Below are 20,658 nucleotides of genomic sequence, written 5' to 3'. Positions count from 1 at the left end.
GTTCTCAAAATGTAAATTTTCGACAAAACAGCGTTGTGTAAACGAATCTCTTATTTTGCCATTAAGATTTCTAATAAAATTTTAGCCCTTGCAGATCCACGTAAATGACACGTGAAATATAGAATTTCATGTCTGTGTCCCTTCTCGAACTGAAGGATCTATTGCATGTCTGCCTCCACAATAATAATTACCCGTATTTAGCTCTGGATTTGTATTTTGGAGATTCAGTCGTATAAATTATTTTATTTCCAATATAAGGACCTTAAATCACTTTATCTTTAAACTCAGCTGCATGAACTGTGTTGTTTCCAACAAAAAGAAATTAATGTGATCAAATTCAGTCTGGCTGTTTATATTTTTCTGCTTCAAGTCCGAACGCTTTATTCTTTCAACATACAAAAATTGTTTTACACTACGAGGCTGTAAGCGATTAGCAGACGTAACTCTCTGTATCGCCAGTATGTCTACAAAATTTTGTCTCCTGAGACAGCAGATGGTTAAATCAATACAATGTTTGTACGCCTATATAGTTGTTAGCATGTATTGGGATCGTGCGTTTACTTTAGCTGAGAAAATTTCTTCACAGCTTTGAGCAATCGATTTATAATTTTACTTTTAATGAGAGGAAGAAATATTCTGTTATAACGTAATATATTGGTTTTCTTGTCGCTTCATGTTGGAGTCTTTCTTTTTGCCACGAAAATGGTTACAAACTTCCATTCCGTCACCCAACTACTCATGGCGTCGTATTTATTTATATTTGAAATTAAATACATAGGTTTTTTTGAAAGCTGTAAACTTCAATGATAACTAACTAAACTTAAAATTTAATTTATTTCGGATACGTAATAATACAATTTTAGTCTTAATTGCTTTTTTCCCGATGTAACAATTTTTTGTTTGGCTGTAACGTTGTTTGTACGTTGAATTTCTTTTTGTTCAATAAATACATTTTCATCTCTGAGCGAAGTGACATTGACAAAATTCCATATTTAATAACGAAAATACAGAATGCCTCTGTTTATATATTTTTTCCGTTGTCGCATTCTCTCATTTCAACCATTGATAACAGAATTTTCGGCGGGAAGCGTGCGCTATCTGTGTGAACGCTTTGGAACTAACTTCTTGCCAAGCCGTCATCGCGCCGGTGCGAGGTGAGCAGTAGGTATATTGCCGGGGGTTTCACGTTATTGTGTGCGTTCGATACAGAACTGAGGCGCTTTAACTCAACGGAATAAATTTATACATTTTACTGAAAATTTTATTGGAATTGTTGGGATCATAAATGAGGTAGGATGAATTAAAACTTTATTGGCGTTTGTGGAAGCTTTGTAGTAGAACCATGGCGTCCGGTGGATCGAAGACTGGTGTAGCCTGATTATTTGACGAAGTAGTTAAATTTCAAGTGAAACTAGAATTATTTTAAGGTTTTTCTTGCACTTAATTAGTGATAGATATGAGGTATATAATTTTGGTGTTTTATATATTCGCCCTTTATCGGTGGATTTAGTATCTGCTATAAATAGGGGCATTATTGCTTCAATATTCTTTGTAGAAATATTTGATTTGAAAATGGCGGGCACGGAATCTGAAGTGCTGTTTGTATTTACGTAACGAACAGTCATAGAATTTATGTATTAATGGGTGTGCGGATAAAAGTTCATCGCTGTGTATCATGAATGTGATTGGCAGTTTATGTTTTTGTGGTTCTTTTTGAGAGGCGGAGAGATTTCGCGCCATAATGGCGCGTTATGAATTTTGTCCGCTAATGATAGACAGTACGTAAATTAGTCTTTCAGTACGGCTTTTATTTATTACAGGGTCAAAATAGCCACGAGAAAAGTCAAGATGTCTGATAACGATTCTTCAGCCGCTGAAGATACTAAAAGGAAGAGAGGGCGGCCAGCGAAAGGAGGAGAAGTGAAGGTAGCGTCAGAAATCTGTTACACTCTGTGATGCCTGACCAGTTGACAAAGTATTTGCTATGAATGCAGTATCGCCCCCCATCGAACTTAAATGTCTAATTAAAAATAAATTTATATTTAATACACACTCCCATCGAATTTAAATGACTCATTAAAAATAAATTTATATTTAATACACAAATTTCTGTAGCATATTGGTGCTCAAAAACAAAAGCTCAGGTTGTCTCACATGATGCTGCATAATTGTATTTGCTGAGGTAAAACGTGTGCTAAGATTTCTTCGGGAGTCACATGGAAATATTAGAGGGGTCCATGTCTTCTGTAATGTAATTGCGATGCTTTTGTATCCAGTAATTTTATATCTTCAATTGGTTATCCTAATTTTTTTTCTTCTTTTGCAGTACATGTTGTCGGAAAATTGGCAGTTTAATCTTTGGCTTGCATTTTCATTAATAAATTTGCAGAAATTTGTAATATGTTAAAAAGAAAAATTTCATATCTTTCTTAGAATATTTTGGGCAAAACTGGATATAAAATTTGATTAAGGTGTTTTAAGTGTTGTGGTGAACTGGTTGAATGGAAACAGTTTTTTTGTGAAAACTGGGAACGGAAGATTTATTAGAAGACCAGTTCCCAGTAGGCTTATGAGGTTTTAAAAACATTGCAAAACATAAGTTTTCATGCATTGTTTACCATTATTTATATATGAAACTTATCACTCATTAACATAGTTAAATTTTATTGATGAAAAGTCCTGTGGTTGTCTGGAGATAAGTTTTACAGCCAGTGATAAGTCTCTTGATTTTTGTATTTTTATTTTTTTATATATTTTTTTAATTTGCCATAGTATTTTGATATTTGTTATTCATTGAAGCATTTGCTCAATCTGGTACCATGTAGTTTTCCTGTTTTCTCTACACTTGTAAACATTTACTGGAAATATTTTTGTTTTGCATGAACTTTTAAGGCTGGAAGATAGTATATTGTAGCAATATGATGGTTGTTGTGCACACAGTTGGACCAAGTTAAAAAAAAGTATAGCAATGTATGTCTGGAAACTAGTGGTATTTACCTAGTTAATACTCCATTCTTTCTCAGTTTTTGAGGGTTTGAGAAAAAAGTGCAAAATCTTAATTTCTTTCATGTTGATAAAGTGTGAAATTAGCTGCATTTTGGTAGGTTTTATTCACAAATGTGTTGAGCAGCAGTGATTACATGTAATGTAATAGGAAGAGACATTGGCTTCTTTAAACAAGAGTAATTTACACCCCACATTTTAGAGCTCATAATCTTTAAGCATTGCTAATTATGAACTTGGACTGTGACAATTTCCTTTTAAATATGTAGCTAACTGTACCCTAAGTACTGATAAACATTCGAAAGATATTTTATGTTGAGGTGTCTCCTTTTGTATGACCTGGTTAAATATGCTTTTCCACGAAAAGTGTGGAAACTCATATTTACAGTAAGGCTTGAATTGACTTGTCTTAATACACTCATTTCATTGACATTTCTTGTCTACTGTATCTCCAAAGTGATCAAAATGTCCATAAATGTAACCAAAATGTCCATAAATGTAACACTGCCCACAGTCCTAGATAGAGTTCTTATGATTAAACTTTATTCTGCATCTTTTGGGGGCTTGATTTCTGTGCCAGTAGTAGACCAGTAGTAATAAAATCTTGAGGAGGGAGGGGCAACAGTGATATCTTTGTAGTTTTCTCATGTTGAACCATAAGATGTCCGTGCAGTAACCATCCATTGACATATACACAATATACCACTTTAGTGACCTTACGTTGATCCAATGTAGTTCTGTTGGCATGCCCGTGATAGCTGTGCCATAATTGTGGGCTTTGCTACATAATACCCTTCTTCAGGTGTGGAATAATGTGTGTGCCCATAGGTTCAAAAACTGCATATGTTATCATATCATACATGTTTTGCAGTAAAGTTACGATGTTAGACGTAATAAAACTGTAGACTGATTGACGTATTCATTCAGGCATGTTTCGTAGAGTTTCACATCTGTTCGTTTGTAATGTTGCTACTTAAATCTGATTCAGGATGAAGTACTAATCTCTCAAATTTTTTGCAAATTCAAAGAAATCAACATTAGAATGCTGTTTTTTATGTGAATATTTTGTCAACACTGTTACTGTTAATTTTGCGATTCTAAAATGTAGTTCCACACATTTTCAAAATTTCATGTCCCATGTGTTACTCATTAGATACAGAAAATTGTGAAATGTATTTTGCTTCATTTTAGGGATGTAGCCTTGTATGCAAGTAAAGTGATTAGGAGTTCAGACATGAAGAAAAATATAGAATTTTGGTATAGAGGAATGCAGATGATGTGATTGGTAGCTCAAATAACAAATGAGGTGGTACTGAATTGAACTGGGGAAAGAGATATATGGCAAGAGTTGCCCTAAAGAAGTGATTGACTGGATGATAAGACATATCCTGAGTCGTCAAAGAATTGTCAGTTCGGCAATGGAATGTGGTGTAAAGAGACATAATTGTGGAATTGGAGCAAAGGAGTGAGTACAGTAAGCAGGTTCAGATGAATGTAGGCTTCAATGTTATGCAGAGATGAAGGGGCCTGCACTGGATAGACTGGTGTGAAGAGCTGTATCTGGGCAATAAGTTATCAGCCTGAACACTCATTTGAATGTGGCTCTCCATGCTATTATGTCTTGTGCAAACCTGCTCATCTCTGCACAGTTCCTGCTGCAACCTACATGAATTTGAACCTGCTAACTGTAGTCAACCTTTGATCTGAATCCACAACTTCTAGACCCCCCGCCCTGTGCCAACCCTCTTTGCTCAGTCACAAAATTGATCATTCCTTGATGCCTCTGAATGTGTTCTATAGCACCACATTTCAAAAGTTTTTAATCTCTTCATGTCGTAACTGTTGTTGCCCATGTTTCACTTCTGTACAAGGCTCCATGTGAGAAATATTTTCAGAGAATACTTCTTAATCATTACTTTAAAAGTTAACAAATATCCCTTGCTGGGCAGTGCTATTCTTACTATTTCCAACCTGTATTCTATAGCCTGTGTACTTCATCAGTATTTTGCTGACCATATAGCCAAATCATCTTCTTGTAGTGTTTAATTTCCTAGTCTAATTCTGTCTGTGTCAAATGATTTAGACTATATTCCATTGCCCGTGTTTTACTTTCGTTCATATTCATCTTATAATCTCTTTCCAAGACGCTATCCATTCCATTCAACTTTTAAGAACAGAAAAGTTACACTGTTAGCAGAAAACACCAAAGTTTTTTTCATTTGTTCTGATTTCATGGTGGTTCCTTCAGTTTGCTCAGTGTTCAGACTGAGTAAAAGTAGGGATGAGTTACAGTCCTATATTACTGCATCAGCAACTACTGTTTCTATTCATGTCATTTTTCTTAAAGTTGTGGTCTGGTTTTTGATCAAGTTGTGAATAACCATTTGCTCTCTACCTTCAGGATTTTAATGTGTGTATTCTAGTCAACATTATCAAAAGCATTATCTAAATTTATTGAGGGTGTAAACATAATTTGCCTTTCTTTAACCCATTTTGTAAAAAAAGTTGTAGGGTCAGTATTGTCTCAGTATTTGGAACACAAATTGATTTCCCCTGAGGTCAGCTTCAGCCAGTGTGCCATTCTGTAAATCTGAGAGTAGTTTGAGGCACAACTTATTAATAGTAGAACTGACGGAACATGTTACATACCTAGGACCACCAATGTGGTCATTTTGACTGCTATATGAAAATTATTATTTTTGTTCTCATTATTGTTTCAAATGTGTGTTTTAGGTTTATAAAACTAAAATAAGATCAATTGTACAAATTTTCTCAAATTTACTATTTTTTCCATTTATCACAAACTAGGAGTTTTTAGAAATGTTTTGTCTAATTAATAAACAGATTTTTTATTTCAAATTCTTTTAGTAAAGAAGCTAACATATTTATTGTGTAATAATTATTGTGAAATTAATTACAGTAATTATTTTATGTAGTCATGAAATATGTTTGCCAAACCCACATACCATAACATATCTGTAAAATTTTGATTTTTTTTTTATTCAGTTTATTTGCACTCACTGATGTGAATTACATATCTTTAGTAGCAGAAACTACATACCATGTCATTAGTTATGGCCTTTGAACAAGAGCCACACAGTTGCTGTTTGCAGTTTTTGCAGATATAACTAGTCTTATTTCTAAACTTCATTTGACGTTGTCTCATTATTTTATTTCCTTCCATAGTGTTTACAGATTCAGCTTCTGTTTCCACCAAGTTACTCTTAGAGTCCATGTATCCCATATGAAGCTCCTCTGCTAGCTTCAGGATATAATTTCGATGAGTGATCCTCATCCCTGTTACTTTCTTGAAAATGATCCATTAATTGATAGCAGCCAGGTCAAGAATATTATAAAATACATGAACTGGCCCACTAAGAGTACCAGCTCAAACGGCGTATTTTCTTGCTATTTGATTCACCACACCACCACCATATTTTGTATGGTTGTAGAAATCTATTGTTTCTGGAAGAGTTTTTTTTAGACCAGTGTGAAGTTCAAATTCTGAATGCAAAGTGCTAAACAGAAGCACATTCTTGTTTCATTTGCCTTGATATACAGTAAGAATGCTACTGGAATGTTTGAAGAGATCTGAGTTGTAAACATTAGTCTTCATTGCCTTTGCAGCATGAGGATTTCTCTTCTTGATTGTCTAATTGTTCCAACAAAACAGATGCCATGCGCGCACTACACTGGCATCAGAAACCTACCACGATGTTGATTTGCCAATCTGCCAGTTGTGTGTGGTCTTTCCTAACTCTGCTACAGTCCACTCCATGATGCCATCAGTACCAAGAAACATATTACCGTATTTACTCGAATCTAAGGCGCACCTGAAAAATGACTCGAAATCAAGGGAAAAAAAATTTCCCGAATCTAAGCCGCTCCTGAAACTTGACTCGAAATTCAAGGTGAGAGAAAAGTTTGACAGCCCCTCCAAATTGAAAAACAGTTGGTCCATTGTAATGTGATACACAATTGAGGTCGAATGGATGAAGATACAGCTACAGTAGTTTGGTTCAAGTCGCAAGCTTAACAGTTAAGTTTTACCAGGTAGCCAGTGCTGTGTGTCAGGAGCTCCGTCCATATTTATACGGGTACCCTTCCTTTTTCGCATGCTTCGTCTGGTTTGAATTGATTGCTTATTTTGCTTTGATCTGATAAGTGCCGTTCTCTTTGTTATAGGTGTTTGTCACTGTAAGCTGAAAATGCATTATTGTACTGTGTCGTGCATTGTTTCACATTCTGATAATGCCTGTTTACGACCTGTCGCCGCTCGCGGCAAGGCTTGCTTTTGTGCTTGCTACTGTGGCTTACAACAACAGCAACAGAGGAATTCTCATAAGCGAAACAGTGGTGAGAGTCTGCTATTTGTTGTTACTTAAACTGCTGCTTTCTTTGATAATGATAAAAAAGAACCAAATAATAGACTGCGTATGATAGATGATGTTCTGAACGAGAGTTTAGCGAAAAAAAAAATTCCGTTTGAAAATCTTTGCAGACGACCCTTTAGTACATTACATTCTGCCCAGAAATTAGGGTCATCTTAGATTTAAAAATCTATTCAGTTGCCGTGTTTAGTTTCTGACTGTGTCACTATTCAGCATAAGAATAATAAGAATATAAACATGACATGATATTTATATCCTTCCGCGTTTGCTGTTCTAGTTTCGTAGTTTATTAGGCAGACAGGATTTAAATGAAATAGCAGCAAACATGAAAGAATACATGGCATAATGTTTACATTCTTCTACCTTTTAATTTATTTACTGGCGCAGAGGTTTTGGCGCCAGTATTTATCTTTGTGCCTGCAAAGCATACCTGTATAGCGTGACATATATTTGATGGCAGAAGTTAGTTGTGGCGACACCTACCAACATTTTTCAGAACTTCCACTTCCTTTGCACCCGATTCTAAGCCGCAGGCGGTTTTTTGGATTACAAAAACCGGGAAAAAAGTGCGGCTTAGATTCAAGTAAATACGGTATGTGGTCCTGAGAGGCATGTGTTATGTCCATTCTGATATCTTCTTTTACGTTATACATTTTCTGCTGCTGTACTGGAGCAATAGAAAACTTCAAATTAGAAGTGTGTGCTGAGAGTAATTGTTATCTAAATTGTCATCTAAATTTTATTTGAAAGTTGAATTTTGGCATGTAAATAACAGTTCAAAATTATTACCAACTTGGCTGAACAAGTAAGTTTTCAGCATAGTCTGAATCACCACTTCCAGAGTGATTGTTTGGTTGTCAGCAATCTTTGTCTGCATCTTCTCTTAGGTATTCTGCATCTAGGTCACATTCTGCTTTACTCATCATCTGGAATATCATGTAAGAGAGCCAAACAATTCTGCATCGGTAAGCGACTGAGATTTGCAAGCCATTATTACTATGTTACTACGAGCTAACGAATGACAATATTACTGGAGGTGCAGAGACAAACAATGGACATACGTAAATTAAGAGTTCCATTATTGTGTGTTTTATTGCTGTTTAGAGACTGATTAATAGATTTAATCTCAACCAGAGGAACGGGTAATATTGTAAGACATTATATTACAATAATCAATACAGCAGTCAAAATGACTGCTCTCATGGTTCTAGGTATACTTATCATCCTAACCATTTTTGAAAAAATATATGTAGTATATGTGATTCTGACCTTTAACCTGAAGTCACTGAACTTCATTGCAATACAACAAAGTGCTGTCAAAATAAAATTTTGAAAATGTGTTGCAGTCATTTTGACTGCATTGGCAGTTCTAGTGTTAAACTAATGATTTGGTAATATTGACACACGTTGGCATATTTATTTGGAAGTGAAATGATAGTCTTCTTGGAGTCTGAGGGTATTTCGCTTCTCTCATATCTTGCACACCAGTTGGGACAGTTTTGTATAGTAGCCATCTTTTTTTCAAAATGTCTCTTCAGTTTCCTGTAGGTGGTGTCCATACCTCCTGTAGTTGACGTTTCTGCAGTTGTGCTCTGGGTTGTTACTGCTGAGCCATTATGCATTTTCTCTCACTTGTTTTTCAGACCTGTATGTTTCCTTTTGCCTGCTGCATTTTTATATTTTCTCATTTTGTCTGTTAAATTCAACCTCTCCCAAGCTATTAAGGACTTTTAAGTAGGACTTTTTGCCTGTTTATCTGCTGCCTTCATTATTCCATCTCTCAAAGCAACAACAGGGACATGGTTCTCATTTAGTCACTATTGATTGGAGATCTTTTTTGATGATATAACTGAAGTAATATCCTTTATTATAACTTTGTGTACCTTTAACATGAGATGAGTGTATAGCTACTTTTAGGAACAGTAGAATGTAAATTTTGCAGTGTTGTGCTGAAAATGTAAGTGCTTCATAAACCACACACAGCAGTAAGGTATCTCTTTACAATACTAGTATATCAAATCTCTGAAGATGAATACTTAAGGTTCCAACATGTACAATATTGTCACCAATCAACTTCTAACTTGGTACACGGCACTTACTATTTCTCAAATTTATTATCCTTGGTGTGCTTTTTGTTGAATGTAACTCTTCTGGCATTGTTGATCCTTCCACCACTTTGTTGCCTTTATGTCCACTAAAGTCTCCTTTGATGAAGCACAAACAGAACTGTACATGTAAAAACTGGTTCAACAAACTGAAAAATGCACTCTTGTTGTGTACATGTTGCCAGTGTTTGTGCAGTAATCTCTGTAAATTCGTAGTTATTTATTCAAGCCAATTTTTGGTGCAACATTGGGGAAGAAGACCTACTGTATTGCAAGATATGCAGAGATATTTAGAATTTTATATTCAAATTGTATGTCACAGTTGGAGTTTCATATTGTTTGGGATATTGAGAACACACAACTCTGGGCATGATTGTTAAATGCTGTTGAATTTGTGCAGGTATAACATGGAAAAAAATTACCTAACAATAGGTGATTCAGGTGTGATTTCCTTAAGTTTTTTGTTTGTAAACAGGGCATTTTTGTGATTGAGTCTGAAACATGGATTACATAAGGATGATTCTAAGGGACTGTGTTCAGTTTGATATTAATAAATGTGGCACATAGTGAAACTTTTGTTTTCTAGAAAAAAAATTTATATCAGGCTTAATTTTATTTTCATTTGCTGCAATGTTCAGACTTCAAAAGCATATGTTTTGAACTAAAGTTCCTCAGGACTTGCTTTCTGCTCCTCTAGCCTTCAGAAAACTTGGTGTACTTTTGTTACTGTCAAAAATTGCTGGTAATTGAGGTGCACAACACAGGTAGGCATGCACTATAGCTGGTGAAAAGTGTCATTGGGCAAAAACAGCAATCTTTCCCATTGTGTGTGGGAAGTCATGCACTTAAGCATGTATTTGCTATTTCCAATGGAAGCTTCACATGTCAGGTGTGTGTTCTTCGAACTGTTGAGTGTAGTGCAGAATAGATTGGGGAGAAAACTTAGTTTACACAGTGGAAGTAGTTCCCCTACTTAAAATTTTCTGACTGTGTTTGAAGAGGGTATATCATGAAAAATGCAGAGGAGTTTGACACATTGGAGAGGATACCTGCAGCATGTGTGAATTTTATTTTCCTTACATTATTTGTTTGGATATGAATTTAATGATGATCACATAGGCTCATATTTTGGTAAAGCTATTTGTGGGCTGGTTCATTGGTAGAATACTGGGAAAATGCAATCAGTCTGTAAAGGAGATAGCTTGCACAACATTCATTTGACTATCATTGAGTATTGCTAAAGTGCAAGAGATGGAAACCCATGTAGTCTGGATGAAAACCTTAAAATAGATGTGGGATAAGTTTGCTATTGGGAAGTATTTATGAGCCTCTGAAAGATGCTTTACTGGAAGTTACTGCATTGTAATTTCTGAAAGTGACATACATATTCGTCAAATTTTTTGACCACTGGGTGATTGTCTTCCATCAAATATACTATGAAAAAGCTGTAAATCCTTCTGTATTGCTTGGATTGGAATTGCCTTTGCTGAAAAGACTTTCATGCATTGATAGGAGTGTGCAAATGACAATCATATGTTCCCATTTAACATTTCACCTGTTTTCCACTAATGAGTTTAGACAAATCCAACCTTACTTTTTACACACTTTTAACTCTCTCAAAACTTAAGAATTAAGTCATTGTCACATGATTGACCCTACAAAATAATTTTCAGGGCTTTTTGGAACCTGATGCAACTTAATGGACGTTGGCTACTTACTATATAAAACCAGAATTGGTGTTGAATATCTTTTTGCTAAAAGTTTGGTTACAAAGTTTGTGCAAGGAGCTGACTAGTGAATGTCAGCAGATCACAAAATTGGTTGAGAGTACTGTTCATCCCACTTCACATGTGATGAAATTATTTACCTGGACAGTGTTTCCTAGTGGCTGGTGAAGACCAGGACCTACTTCTGCAAGGCTAAACCTTCCATGTCTGATTTGAGATATACTTGTACCTGTCTCAATTATCCTTCATTTGACGAGTTATTAAATATCGATGGCATTGTCAGAATGGCAGTATATTTACGAAGAATGTAAGTGGCGAAACCTGTAGTGTGGTCAGTTAAAACAAAGTTTACTAGCTGTCTGCAGTGTTTTCATCATTTAATAATTTTATTTATTCACTTAAATAGCACCATCACTGGTTTCAGACAGACAGGTTCATTGTCAGGCAGCCGTTAACATTGACACACACTTACTCTTGTTCACATTACTATTCACTTTCTATTCCTTTTGTGAAAATTCCTGGGATGGTGGTGCCCTACAACAAAAGCATGTGAGAAATAGCCTTTTTAACTGTAATTGTACCTACTAATGATTGAAAACAATATATGTAGATGCAGAAATGTGTTTACATTATTTTAATTTGTTATTAAGTAAAGCTACAGTAAAAGAGGCTGTTCCTCACATTTTGGTTGTAGGGCACACCACAAAGGGAATAAAAATTGAAAAGTAATAGAAACAATAAATATGTACCTTAATGTGATCAGCCATCTGATAGTGAACATTTTGGTTGAAGACAGAAGAGTGCTATTTATGTGAATAAATGGCATTATTGAAAATGGGTGGTTGCTGTTTCCTTCTCTAAGAATTGATCTGTTTAATAAAATATTGCAAGAATTAAGTGGGAAAATTTTTTAATATTACATAATACTGTTTTAATGGTTTTATATAGTTTTCTCAACATAGAATTTGTAGACATCATGGAAAATGTACTGAGGCTCGGGTCTTCAGATGAGGAAGGAATACTACACTGAATGTTCATTCCACTCACTAAATATTCTGGGGCATGTTAAGAGCTAGCTCCATTCTGACATGTACTAGCATTGCCAACATTTTTCAGTAAAATAATATGCCTACCAGTTGAAAGTGAATAGAAGTTTAAAAGTTATGCAAACAGCATATATATTCAGAATGAGATTTTCACTCTGCAATGGAGTGTGCACTGATATGAAACTTCCTGGCAGATTAAAACTGTGTGCCGGACCGAGACTGGTACTTGAGACCTTTGCCTTTCGTTGACAAGTGCTCTACCATCTGAGCTACCCAAGCACGAGTCATGACCTATCCTCACAGCCTCAATTCTACCAAGGCGTCCTGGGCTTGATTCCTGGCGGGGTCAGGGATTTTCATTTGCCTCGAGATGACTCGGTGTTTCTGTAGTCCTCATCATTTTATCATCATTCATGCAAGTGGTGAGATTGGACTGAGCAAAGGTTGGGAATTTGCACGGGTGCTGGTAACCTTGCAGTTAAATGCCCCATAATCTGTTCATCATCAGTTATACCAGTACCTCGTTTCCTACCTTCCAAGCTTCACAGAAGCTCTTCTGTGAAATTTGTAAGGTAGGAGGCGAGGTACTGGTAGAATTCAGGCTGTGAAGACGAGTCATGCTTGGGTAGCTCAGATGGTAGAGCACTTGCCCCCAAAAGGCAAAGGTCCTGAGTTAGTCTCGGTCCGGCACACAGTTTTAATCTGCCAGGCAGTTTCATATCAGCGTATATATTATTTGTAACTTCTACTGAACACAGTGGCTGTCATGTTAAAGTAAATTGGAGGCCATAACCATTGGGAGGCTGAAGTTCATTTGCAGATAAGTGCAGCTAACAACAAAGTCAGTTGTGCTCACTGGCCAGCCTTAAGATCCAGATGATAAAATCACCAGTAGGTCAGTCATATAAATTTTGTGGTGATGACTATTGAGAGTTGACACTGGAAACTGAATTCATTGAAGCCTTTCTGCTCTCAGTGAATCATGACGACATACAAAGCTGATAAGTTTTGAGTGGAACACACAGTATAGGGACATGGTGAATGAGGCAGTGCAGTTATTAAGGTGGTGACTTCATATTTGGGAGGAGTGTTTAATCTGTCAGGCCATCCTGATGAGGTTTTTACTAAACCATTTCAGGCAAATGCCAGGACAGTTCTATAGCAAGGCTTCAGCCAACCACCTGTCCTGTTCTAATACTGTTAATAGTATGTATGTGTATTGTGAGGTATACATTTCCATTTTATTAAGATGAAAAATCCTAAGGCATTATGAGATAAAAAATTTGACTGTCGGGTACCTTTCTTCTGTGATACAGGTGCAACATATAATCTGAATGGGACTGGCATTACCCCTTTAACATAAATGTGAATATGAAATGAAATTTGTCCCAGGGGTCATAATTGTTGAGTTGGTGCGTGTAGGACTAAAAAATTAAATTGCCTAACAACGTATAATGACTGGGGGGGGGAATCAAACACCAAAAAATAATTAATGTAGAGTAATGAAATTTTGGGAATAAATTTGTCTAGGTAACATATTTGATTGAAATTGCAAGATCACAGGTTAATGTAACGTGAGAAGTCATTGCAGATGTAAAATGCTGATAGACTTATAACCAATGTAACTGCCAGAATGTTGAATGCAAGCATGTAAATATACATGTATTATGTTGTACAGGTGCCAGGTATCAGTTTGTGGGATGGTGTTCCATACCGTTTGCACTAGGCTGGTCAATTCAAAGAGTTAATGCTGTTTGTGGATGATGCTGGAGTTGTGAGATTCCCATATGTGCTGAGTTAGAGGCGATCTGGTGATCGAGCAGGCCAGGCAAAATGTCAACACGTAGAGCATGTTAGGTTACAACAATGGTATGTGGACAAGTGTTATCATTTTGGAGAAAAACAAAAAAAACCTGGATTGCTGTTCGTGAATGGCAGCACAGCAGGGTGAAGGGTGAATCTCCAGGTTGACATAACATTTGCAGTCAGGATGTATGGGATAAACACAAGTGTGTGACGGTTGTCATATGAAATTGAACACTGGGCCATAACTCCAGGTATAGGTCTGGTGTGTCTAGCATGCAGACAGCTTGGCTGAAGGCCCTCAACTGGCACCTCCTGGTCAACACATGGCCATGGCTGGCACTGAGGCAGAACCAGCTTTCATCAGAAAACACAATAGACCTCCACCCTGTCCTCCTGTGAACTCAATTGCTTGACACCACTGAAGTCACAAATGGTGGTGGTTTGGGATCAGTGGAAAGCACACTTACAGGGTGTCTGGTTCGGAGCTGGCTATGAGGTAGCATATCTGTAACTGTTCATCGTTACTGTATTGCAAACCGCTGCTCAGATGCTGCTGCATGTGCAGTATGATCCAACAGTCGTATGCCAAACAAAATGGTCTTACCTCTCGGTAGTGCCATGTAACCATCTGGAGCCCAGTCTTGTACAGTGGCTACATTCCTGCCAAGTATTTCTACAATATCATAGCCCTATTACATGACCTCATTCAACCTCAGTGAGGTGTTGATATTGGTGTCTTTGTTGCCCTAAAGATATTCTTGACTAACATCAACTCACCATGTCCAATCTCAAAAGTAACTGACACTCATGACCATTAAAGCATATATTTAAAGCAAATGTGATTTGTACCCTCCTAGTGGTGCTACTAGTAGCACTCTTATGCAACTTCCACAAAACTTGTATTGGACATCTTTCAGACATAGAAATAAAGTGAGAGAATTGTCTTGAGATGAGTACCTAATAGTTTTTTTAGGTTGTAGGTAATCAATGACAAGTATAGCAAATTCTGTATCTTACCAGTGCCAAGCTGGCGGATCTTGTGATGTGACTGACTGCTGCAGTCCTTATGTGGTGGGATATCTAGACAAAAGATGCTATCAAGTACTATATTGACTCTAGGCAGAAATGTGAGTGAGCAGAACAGCCACTCCTTGATCTGCTTCTTGTCCAGCCTCTTCATTTGTGGCTGTAAAGGTACTCGATAGGCAGTCTGAGGTTTCCTAGTCTAGTTGTCATTGAAAAGTGGTTCCTAATGACTGCTGCTCTGCTTAATGTTGTGTATACTTTGGCTGTTACCACCTCCACCTCAAGATTGTGTCAGCATTCTTTCCCAGTTTTTGGGAATGGGTTGACACTGTCATGCGAGTACAACAGGCTAACAGTGCATCAAGAATTGACACATGAACCTATGTGATCAACTTATCAGAGAGAGACTGATGATGCAGCAATGCTGTTTAGTGAAAGGACTAAACATAGCCCTGACACCAACATCACTACCGATGATAGACATCAAAAGCAGTGTGGAATCAGCCACCTGCACTGTGAGTGATGCTGAACAAATATGCTGTGACAGAGGCTGCATGTTCACTAGGGCCACACTACTGTAGGGTGAATGTTTCAAAATTGGAAAAACCGGTCATCTGTGTGATGTGTGGCAACCCAGATTGTCTTCTGTATGCTGGCAGTGGGAATGCTGTTTCTCCTGCACACAAAATGTAAACTGAAAATTGACAACTATCTCAATTACGCGGTGTGTACGATAGGAGGTGGCCGAGCAAGCGGTTCGAAGAGAAACCCGCCAAACTTCTTCGCAGGACATTTGATGTGAAAACTCTAGAGAAACTTCAACCAAACGCTGCTGCAACACCATGACATTTTTGTCCAAAGTCCACAAAGAGGACAGCCCACTGCAGTCAGCAATAAAGTAGTAGCAATACACACGGGCCCAACACCTGACTTCAGTCCATTTGTGGGGAGAAATGCCAAGACAACACCTGTAATTACTTTCATTTTGTACGTCATTTACAGGAACATCGCTGCAATTATTCAGGCCCGCTGGTGAGTTTTGATGTAGTGAGACTTGCTTCCTGTTAAATGGAAATAATTATTATGACAGTCAGTGTCACCATGTGTTGTCATGTATCACCAGTTGCAGCAAGTATGTTAATGGAAGATTACAGAACATTTGGCCACTTGGGCAGGACAGCTATTAGTTACAGATAACATATTTGTGTAGTTCATGAAATGAATGAAGATGTGAATGATGATACGGAAGGTGGGTCTAAGATCTGTAACTGGAGACCTGTTAATGAAAGATGCACACTTGGCTTGGATATTAAATTACATGAATAGTGTGGTAAGTGTCAAGTCACAAGAATACAAGAAGAAACATTCTTGGTTTCAAAATACAGATACAGTGAAGAGTATGAGCAGCAACTGCTACATGATCATGTTAATCTCATAGTTTTCTAATTTGTTCCCCTTTCTATGTGGTCACTGTACAGACTGAAAAATGTTGAGGAAAGTCTTTAACCTTGTTTTACTCCCTTCTCAACTGCTGCTTCCCATTCATGCCTGTAGACAAAATATAAGTGCAGTAGTAGGGTTAAATTAATAATTATTTGTTGAATTATTTTAGATGAAACCGCAATTCTTCAGACAATATATGAGACAAAATGCATAAATAGGACATTAAAATGTCCCTGCTGAACAGTCTTGAACATTTTATAAAAGTACACAAGGTGGAAAGTACATGCTGGAAAGTTTGTTTTGCATTGTAAGGAGCAGAAACTGACATCATATTTACATGGAAAATTATTATTACTATAGTTTGAAATAGCTACAACCCTATTGGATCTAAAAATGCACTGCACTGGGCTAAAGAATACACACACAACTAGAGCTCGTGCTTTCCAATTTCTTCATATTTATTGCAACACAGTTTCGTTTTATTATGATCAGCCTTTGATGTCTAAAGTCTCAATATTTAAGCCAGATTGGTAAGCTGTACCCATGGATTAATTAATGGTTGATCAGACTGGGTGTTGTGTTGCCCTAATCATTATCATTTTTCATCCCCATTGACGACCAAGTCACCGAAGTGGTGTCAAATCAAAAGACTTGCACCCAGCGAACCATCTACCCAACGGGAAGCCCTAGTCACACGACATTTACAAGGGCTGATTGTATATTTTGTAACACAAAACTGTCTGTGGTATTGATGTAATGAATGCAAGTCATAAACTGATTGAATCACTAACCTGCATACTTATAGACATACCTAAAAATAAAAATTAGTATTGCATATTAACATGAGAAAATGCATAATTCTAATAACAAAACAGTAAGTTGATTTAACGATGACCTGTATTACCAGAAAAGACAAAATTATAGGTATGATTTCATGTAAACTATTCTTGCTTCCATGGGGATTCCCATAGCCCACCAAAATTTGCTGAAAACTTGAGTTTTCCAAATTGACTAATTAATAAAGTTTTTAGTAGAAGTAGACATTTTTGGAATTAGAAAAATTCAAGCTACTAAACTTCTGTACTGAATTTCAGGAATATTTATTTACAGAAATTATTTCTTGGTAGGCTAGTTAGACTAGTATTAGTAATCTGGAAATTACACTGTGAAAGTAAAAGCCACCAATGTCTGACTGAATAATAGTTTCATGAATAGCTGCTTGAATAAGAAGGTAGTTATTCCATATAATTGTTATGTATGCTGTTTACCTTCTCAGGTGTGCTCCAAAGAAAGACAAGGTTAGGTGTGTGGACTACACTTTTATTTTCTAAGGGCAAAAGTTAACTCACTGAAGCTCATACCTGTACTGGCTTAAATCTAACACCCCCCTCCCCTACAGGAAATTACTAGTTCAAAGACATGCCTAGAGTAGGAAGGCAGTCATTAGTGTTAGAATCTGCAATCTGTTTCCAAAGTTCAGTGGCTACATTATCACGTGGTGTATTTTTAACTTGGGTGTTAGCAGATGCACATTTACTCAGTAAGACAATGTGTGACATTGGGAGATTTAACATTGTTGCAGGGAGGGACAGTTGGTTGAAAGGTATGTGAAAATCATGACTGGAATTTATGTAAAAACGCTTCCAATGTATCAGAGCTACTGTGGGGTTTATTTAACCCCACACGTGTTCGTATGGGTGAAGTATTGACAGAATTGCATAATAAGAGTGCCAGTAAATCTTGAAAGTAGGGTTTTGTACAGTGTGAATCTGTCAGACTGATATGACAGAGCATATGCTATCATATTTATGTGGGAGTTTACTGGCTTGAAATAAACTATTCTCCCACATTATTGATATAGCACTTTCCAGTTTGCATTACTTGTACAACAAATCATCATCATCAGCCAATTCAATCATTATATGATGTGGCCTCTTCGAGTTGTGGATTCAGGTAGGCTTTCAGAAGTCTTCTCCAAGTGGGACGGTCTTGGGCAGTTCTCTGCCAGGTGTTACCAGCGATCTTCTTGATGTCTTTGTCCCATCTGTCTGGTGGTCTTCCTCTAGGCCTCCGGTGCTCTCTCGGACTCCACTCCAGTACTAGCTTCGTCCATCTGTTGTCTTTTCTTCTTGCAATGTGGCCAGCCCACTGCCATTTCAAGGAACCTACTCTCTCTAAGATGTCATTAACCTTAATCACAGACCGGATGTCATCTGCCCTTTTCCTGTCCTTTCTTGTATAGCCCAGCATTGATCTCTCCATGGCTCTCTGTGCTGTCCTAAGTTTCCCTTTTGTGAATGAGTTCAGTGTCCATGTCTCGCAGCCATACATCATCACAGGAAGAATGCATTGATCAAATACTGCTTTCTTCAGATTTACTGGCATTTTTGATCTGAATACTTTTGAATTCTTCCCAAATGCTTGCCAGCCAAGCTTGATGTGTCGATAGATTTCTGGCCTTACGTCTCCCTTGATATTTATAATCTGGCCAAGGTAGACATATTCACTGACCTCTTCTAGTAGGTTGTTCTTGACTTTCACATCTCCAGCTGGGACCCATTTGTTGGATATTACTTTTGTTTTGGAAAGGTTCATGTTCAAGCCAACCAGCTGACATTCCTATGCAAGATCTGTAACTAAGTTTTGGAGCTCTGCGAAGTCTTTGGCCAGTAAGGCAATATCATCAGCAAATCTCAAGTTGGTAAGCCTTCTTCCATTAATTCTAATTCCCTTACCTTCCCAGCTCAGCTTTGACATAGCCATTTCCAATACAGCAGAGAACAGTTTTGGGGAGATGGGATCGCCTTGCTTGACACCCCTCATGATGCGGAATTCTCGAGTTGATTCGCCGATGTTAACATAAGCTGAAGAATTCTCGTATATTTTCCTGAGCACTTCAATGTATGCTGCTCCCACTCCTTGCTCACTCAAAGCTTGGAGGACAGCTACATGGCTAACGGAGTCAAATGCCTTTTCAAAGTCAACAAAGGCAATGCAGAGAGGCAGTTGGTATTCATTTGCTCTGCTTATCACTTCACTAACGGTCAGAATGTGGTCAATAGTGCTAAAATTGCTTCGGGAGTAAAATGGTGTATAATTATAGAATTAAATGATTGTGACTACTTCCTTCAGTTGAAATTCATAGTGATGAGACCACATAACATAAATCATGCAAAATGGGAACCAGCCAAAGAATAATAAGCATTGAGAGATGTAAAAAGTGTTTCCAGTTGAAGGATACTGACAGAACACGATAGCAGTGCTGCTGACATGGCAGCAAACACCACCTTCCCATCTGTGAACTTCAACCCTTTGTCTCCCATCTGTGAACTTCAACCCTTTGTCTATCATTAATATCTACATGGGTACCCAAAAAAGTTGAATTATTTTTTAAAAGCTATATATTTTCAAATGGTTTAAAAAACAACCTTATCCCATTCAAAATACTCTCCATTAAAACTAATATGTTTGTCCCTCTGCTGCTTCCACTGCTTGAAACTTTTTTGTAGTCGTCTTAAGAATTGGCCGACAGCTCCTCCCTCGTTTTTTCTTAACTTTTCACGGTTGTGAAATCGATATCCTTTCATGCTCCTTTTCATGTGTGAAACTAAGAAAGTCGCATGGAGCCAAGTCAGGCGAATAAGGTGTGTGGAGTACTGGAGCCTTGCCATTTTTAGCCAAAAACTGTTTGAGATGGCTGTTCGTTCAAGTGTGTTGTGGTGGAAAAACTAGTGTCCTCTCTGCCACAAATCGGGTCGTTTTTGATGAACGCTTCCAAATAAACATTTGTCAATGCTCTTGTGAGCACAAGCTCTCAAATTTTTTCAATATTTTCATAGATTCAAGCAATTGGACGTCCAGAACAAGGGTCGTCGTCAATCGACATCTTGCCATTTTTAATCAAGCAAACCACCTGTACACAATTTTTCCCATAGTGTCATCTTGGTAAGCTGTTTTCAGTATTAAAACAGTTTCAGCAGCATTTTTACCAAGCAGAAAATTAAATTTCAGAGCTGCACGTTCTTCACTTAAAACTTGCCATCATAAAAAGCTAAACAAGACCAAAACAGCGCTAGCAAAAACAATCACTTCAGGTGAACAGAAGAAGCCA

The 20,658-nt window shown here is 37.3% G+C and overlaps 1 protein-coding gene across 3 annotated transcripts in view; it reads left to right on the top strand.

Annotated features, from left to right (window-relative positions):
* Positions 1 to 1,109: 1,109 nt before the first annotated feature.
* Positions 1,110 to 20,658, top strand: part of LOC126249025 (high mobility group protein HMG-I/HMG-Y-like) — a 35,273-nt gene continuing 15,724 nt past the window's right edge. Inside the window, exons 1-2 of one of the 3 annotated variants that reach the window (XM_049950632.1) lie at positions 1,110 to 1,154; positions 1,821 to 1,926. In XM_049950632.1, the coding sequence (XP_049806589.1) occupies positions 1,849 to 1,926 (78 nt within the window). In that variant the 5' untranslated portion in view covers positions 1,110 to 1,154; positions 1,821 to 1,848. Of the gene's footprint in view, positions 1,291 to 1,441; positions 1,462 to 1,820; positions 1,927 to 20,658 lie in introns of those variants that run through there. The other 2 variants (XM_049950630.1, XM_049950631.1) reach the window with 2 other exon arrangements.

Source organism: Schistocerca nitens, chromosome 3 (genome assembly GCF_023898315.1).
Source record: "Schistocerca nitens isolate TAMUIC-IGC-003100 chromosome 3, iqSchNite1.1, whole genome shotgun sequence".
Taxonomy (NCBI): domain Eukaryota; kingdom Metazoa; phylum Arthropoda; class Insecta; order Orthoptera; family Acrididae; genus Schistocerca; species Schistocerca nitens.
This window is presented reverse-complemented; position numbering and strand designations above follow the sequence as displayed.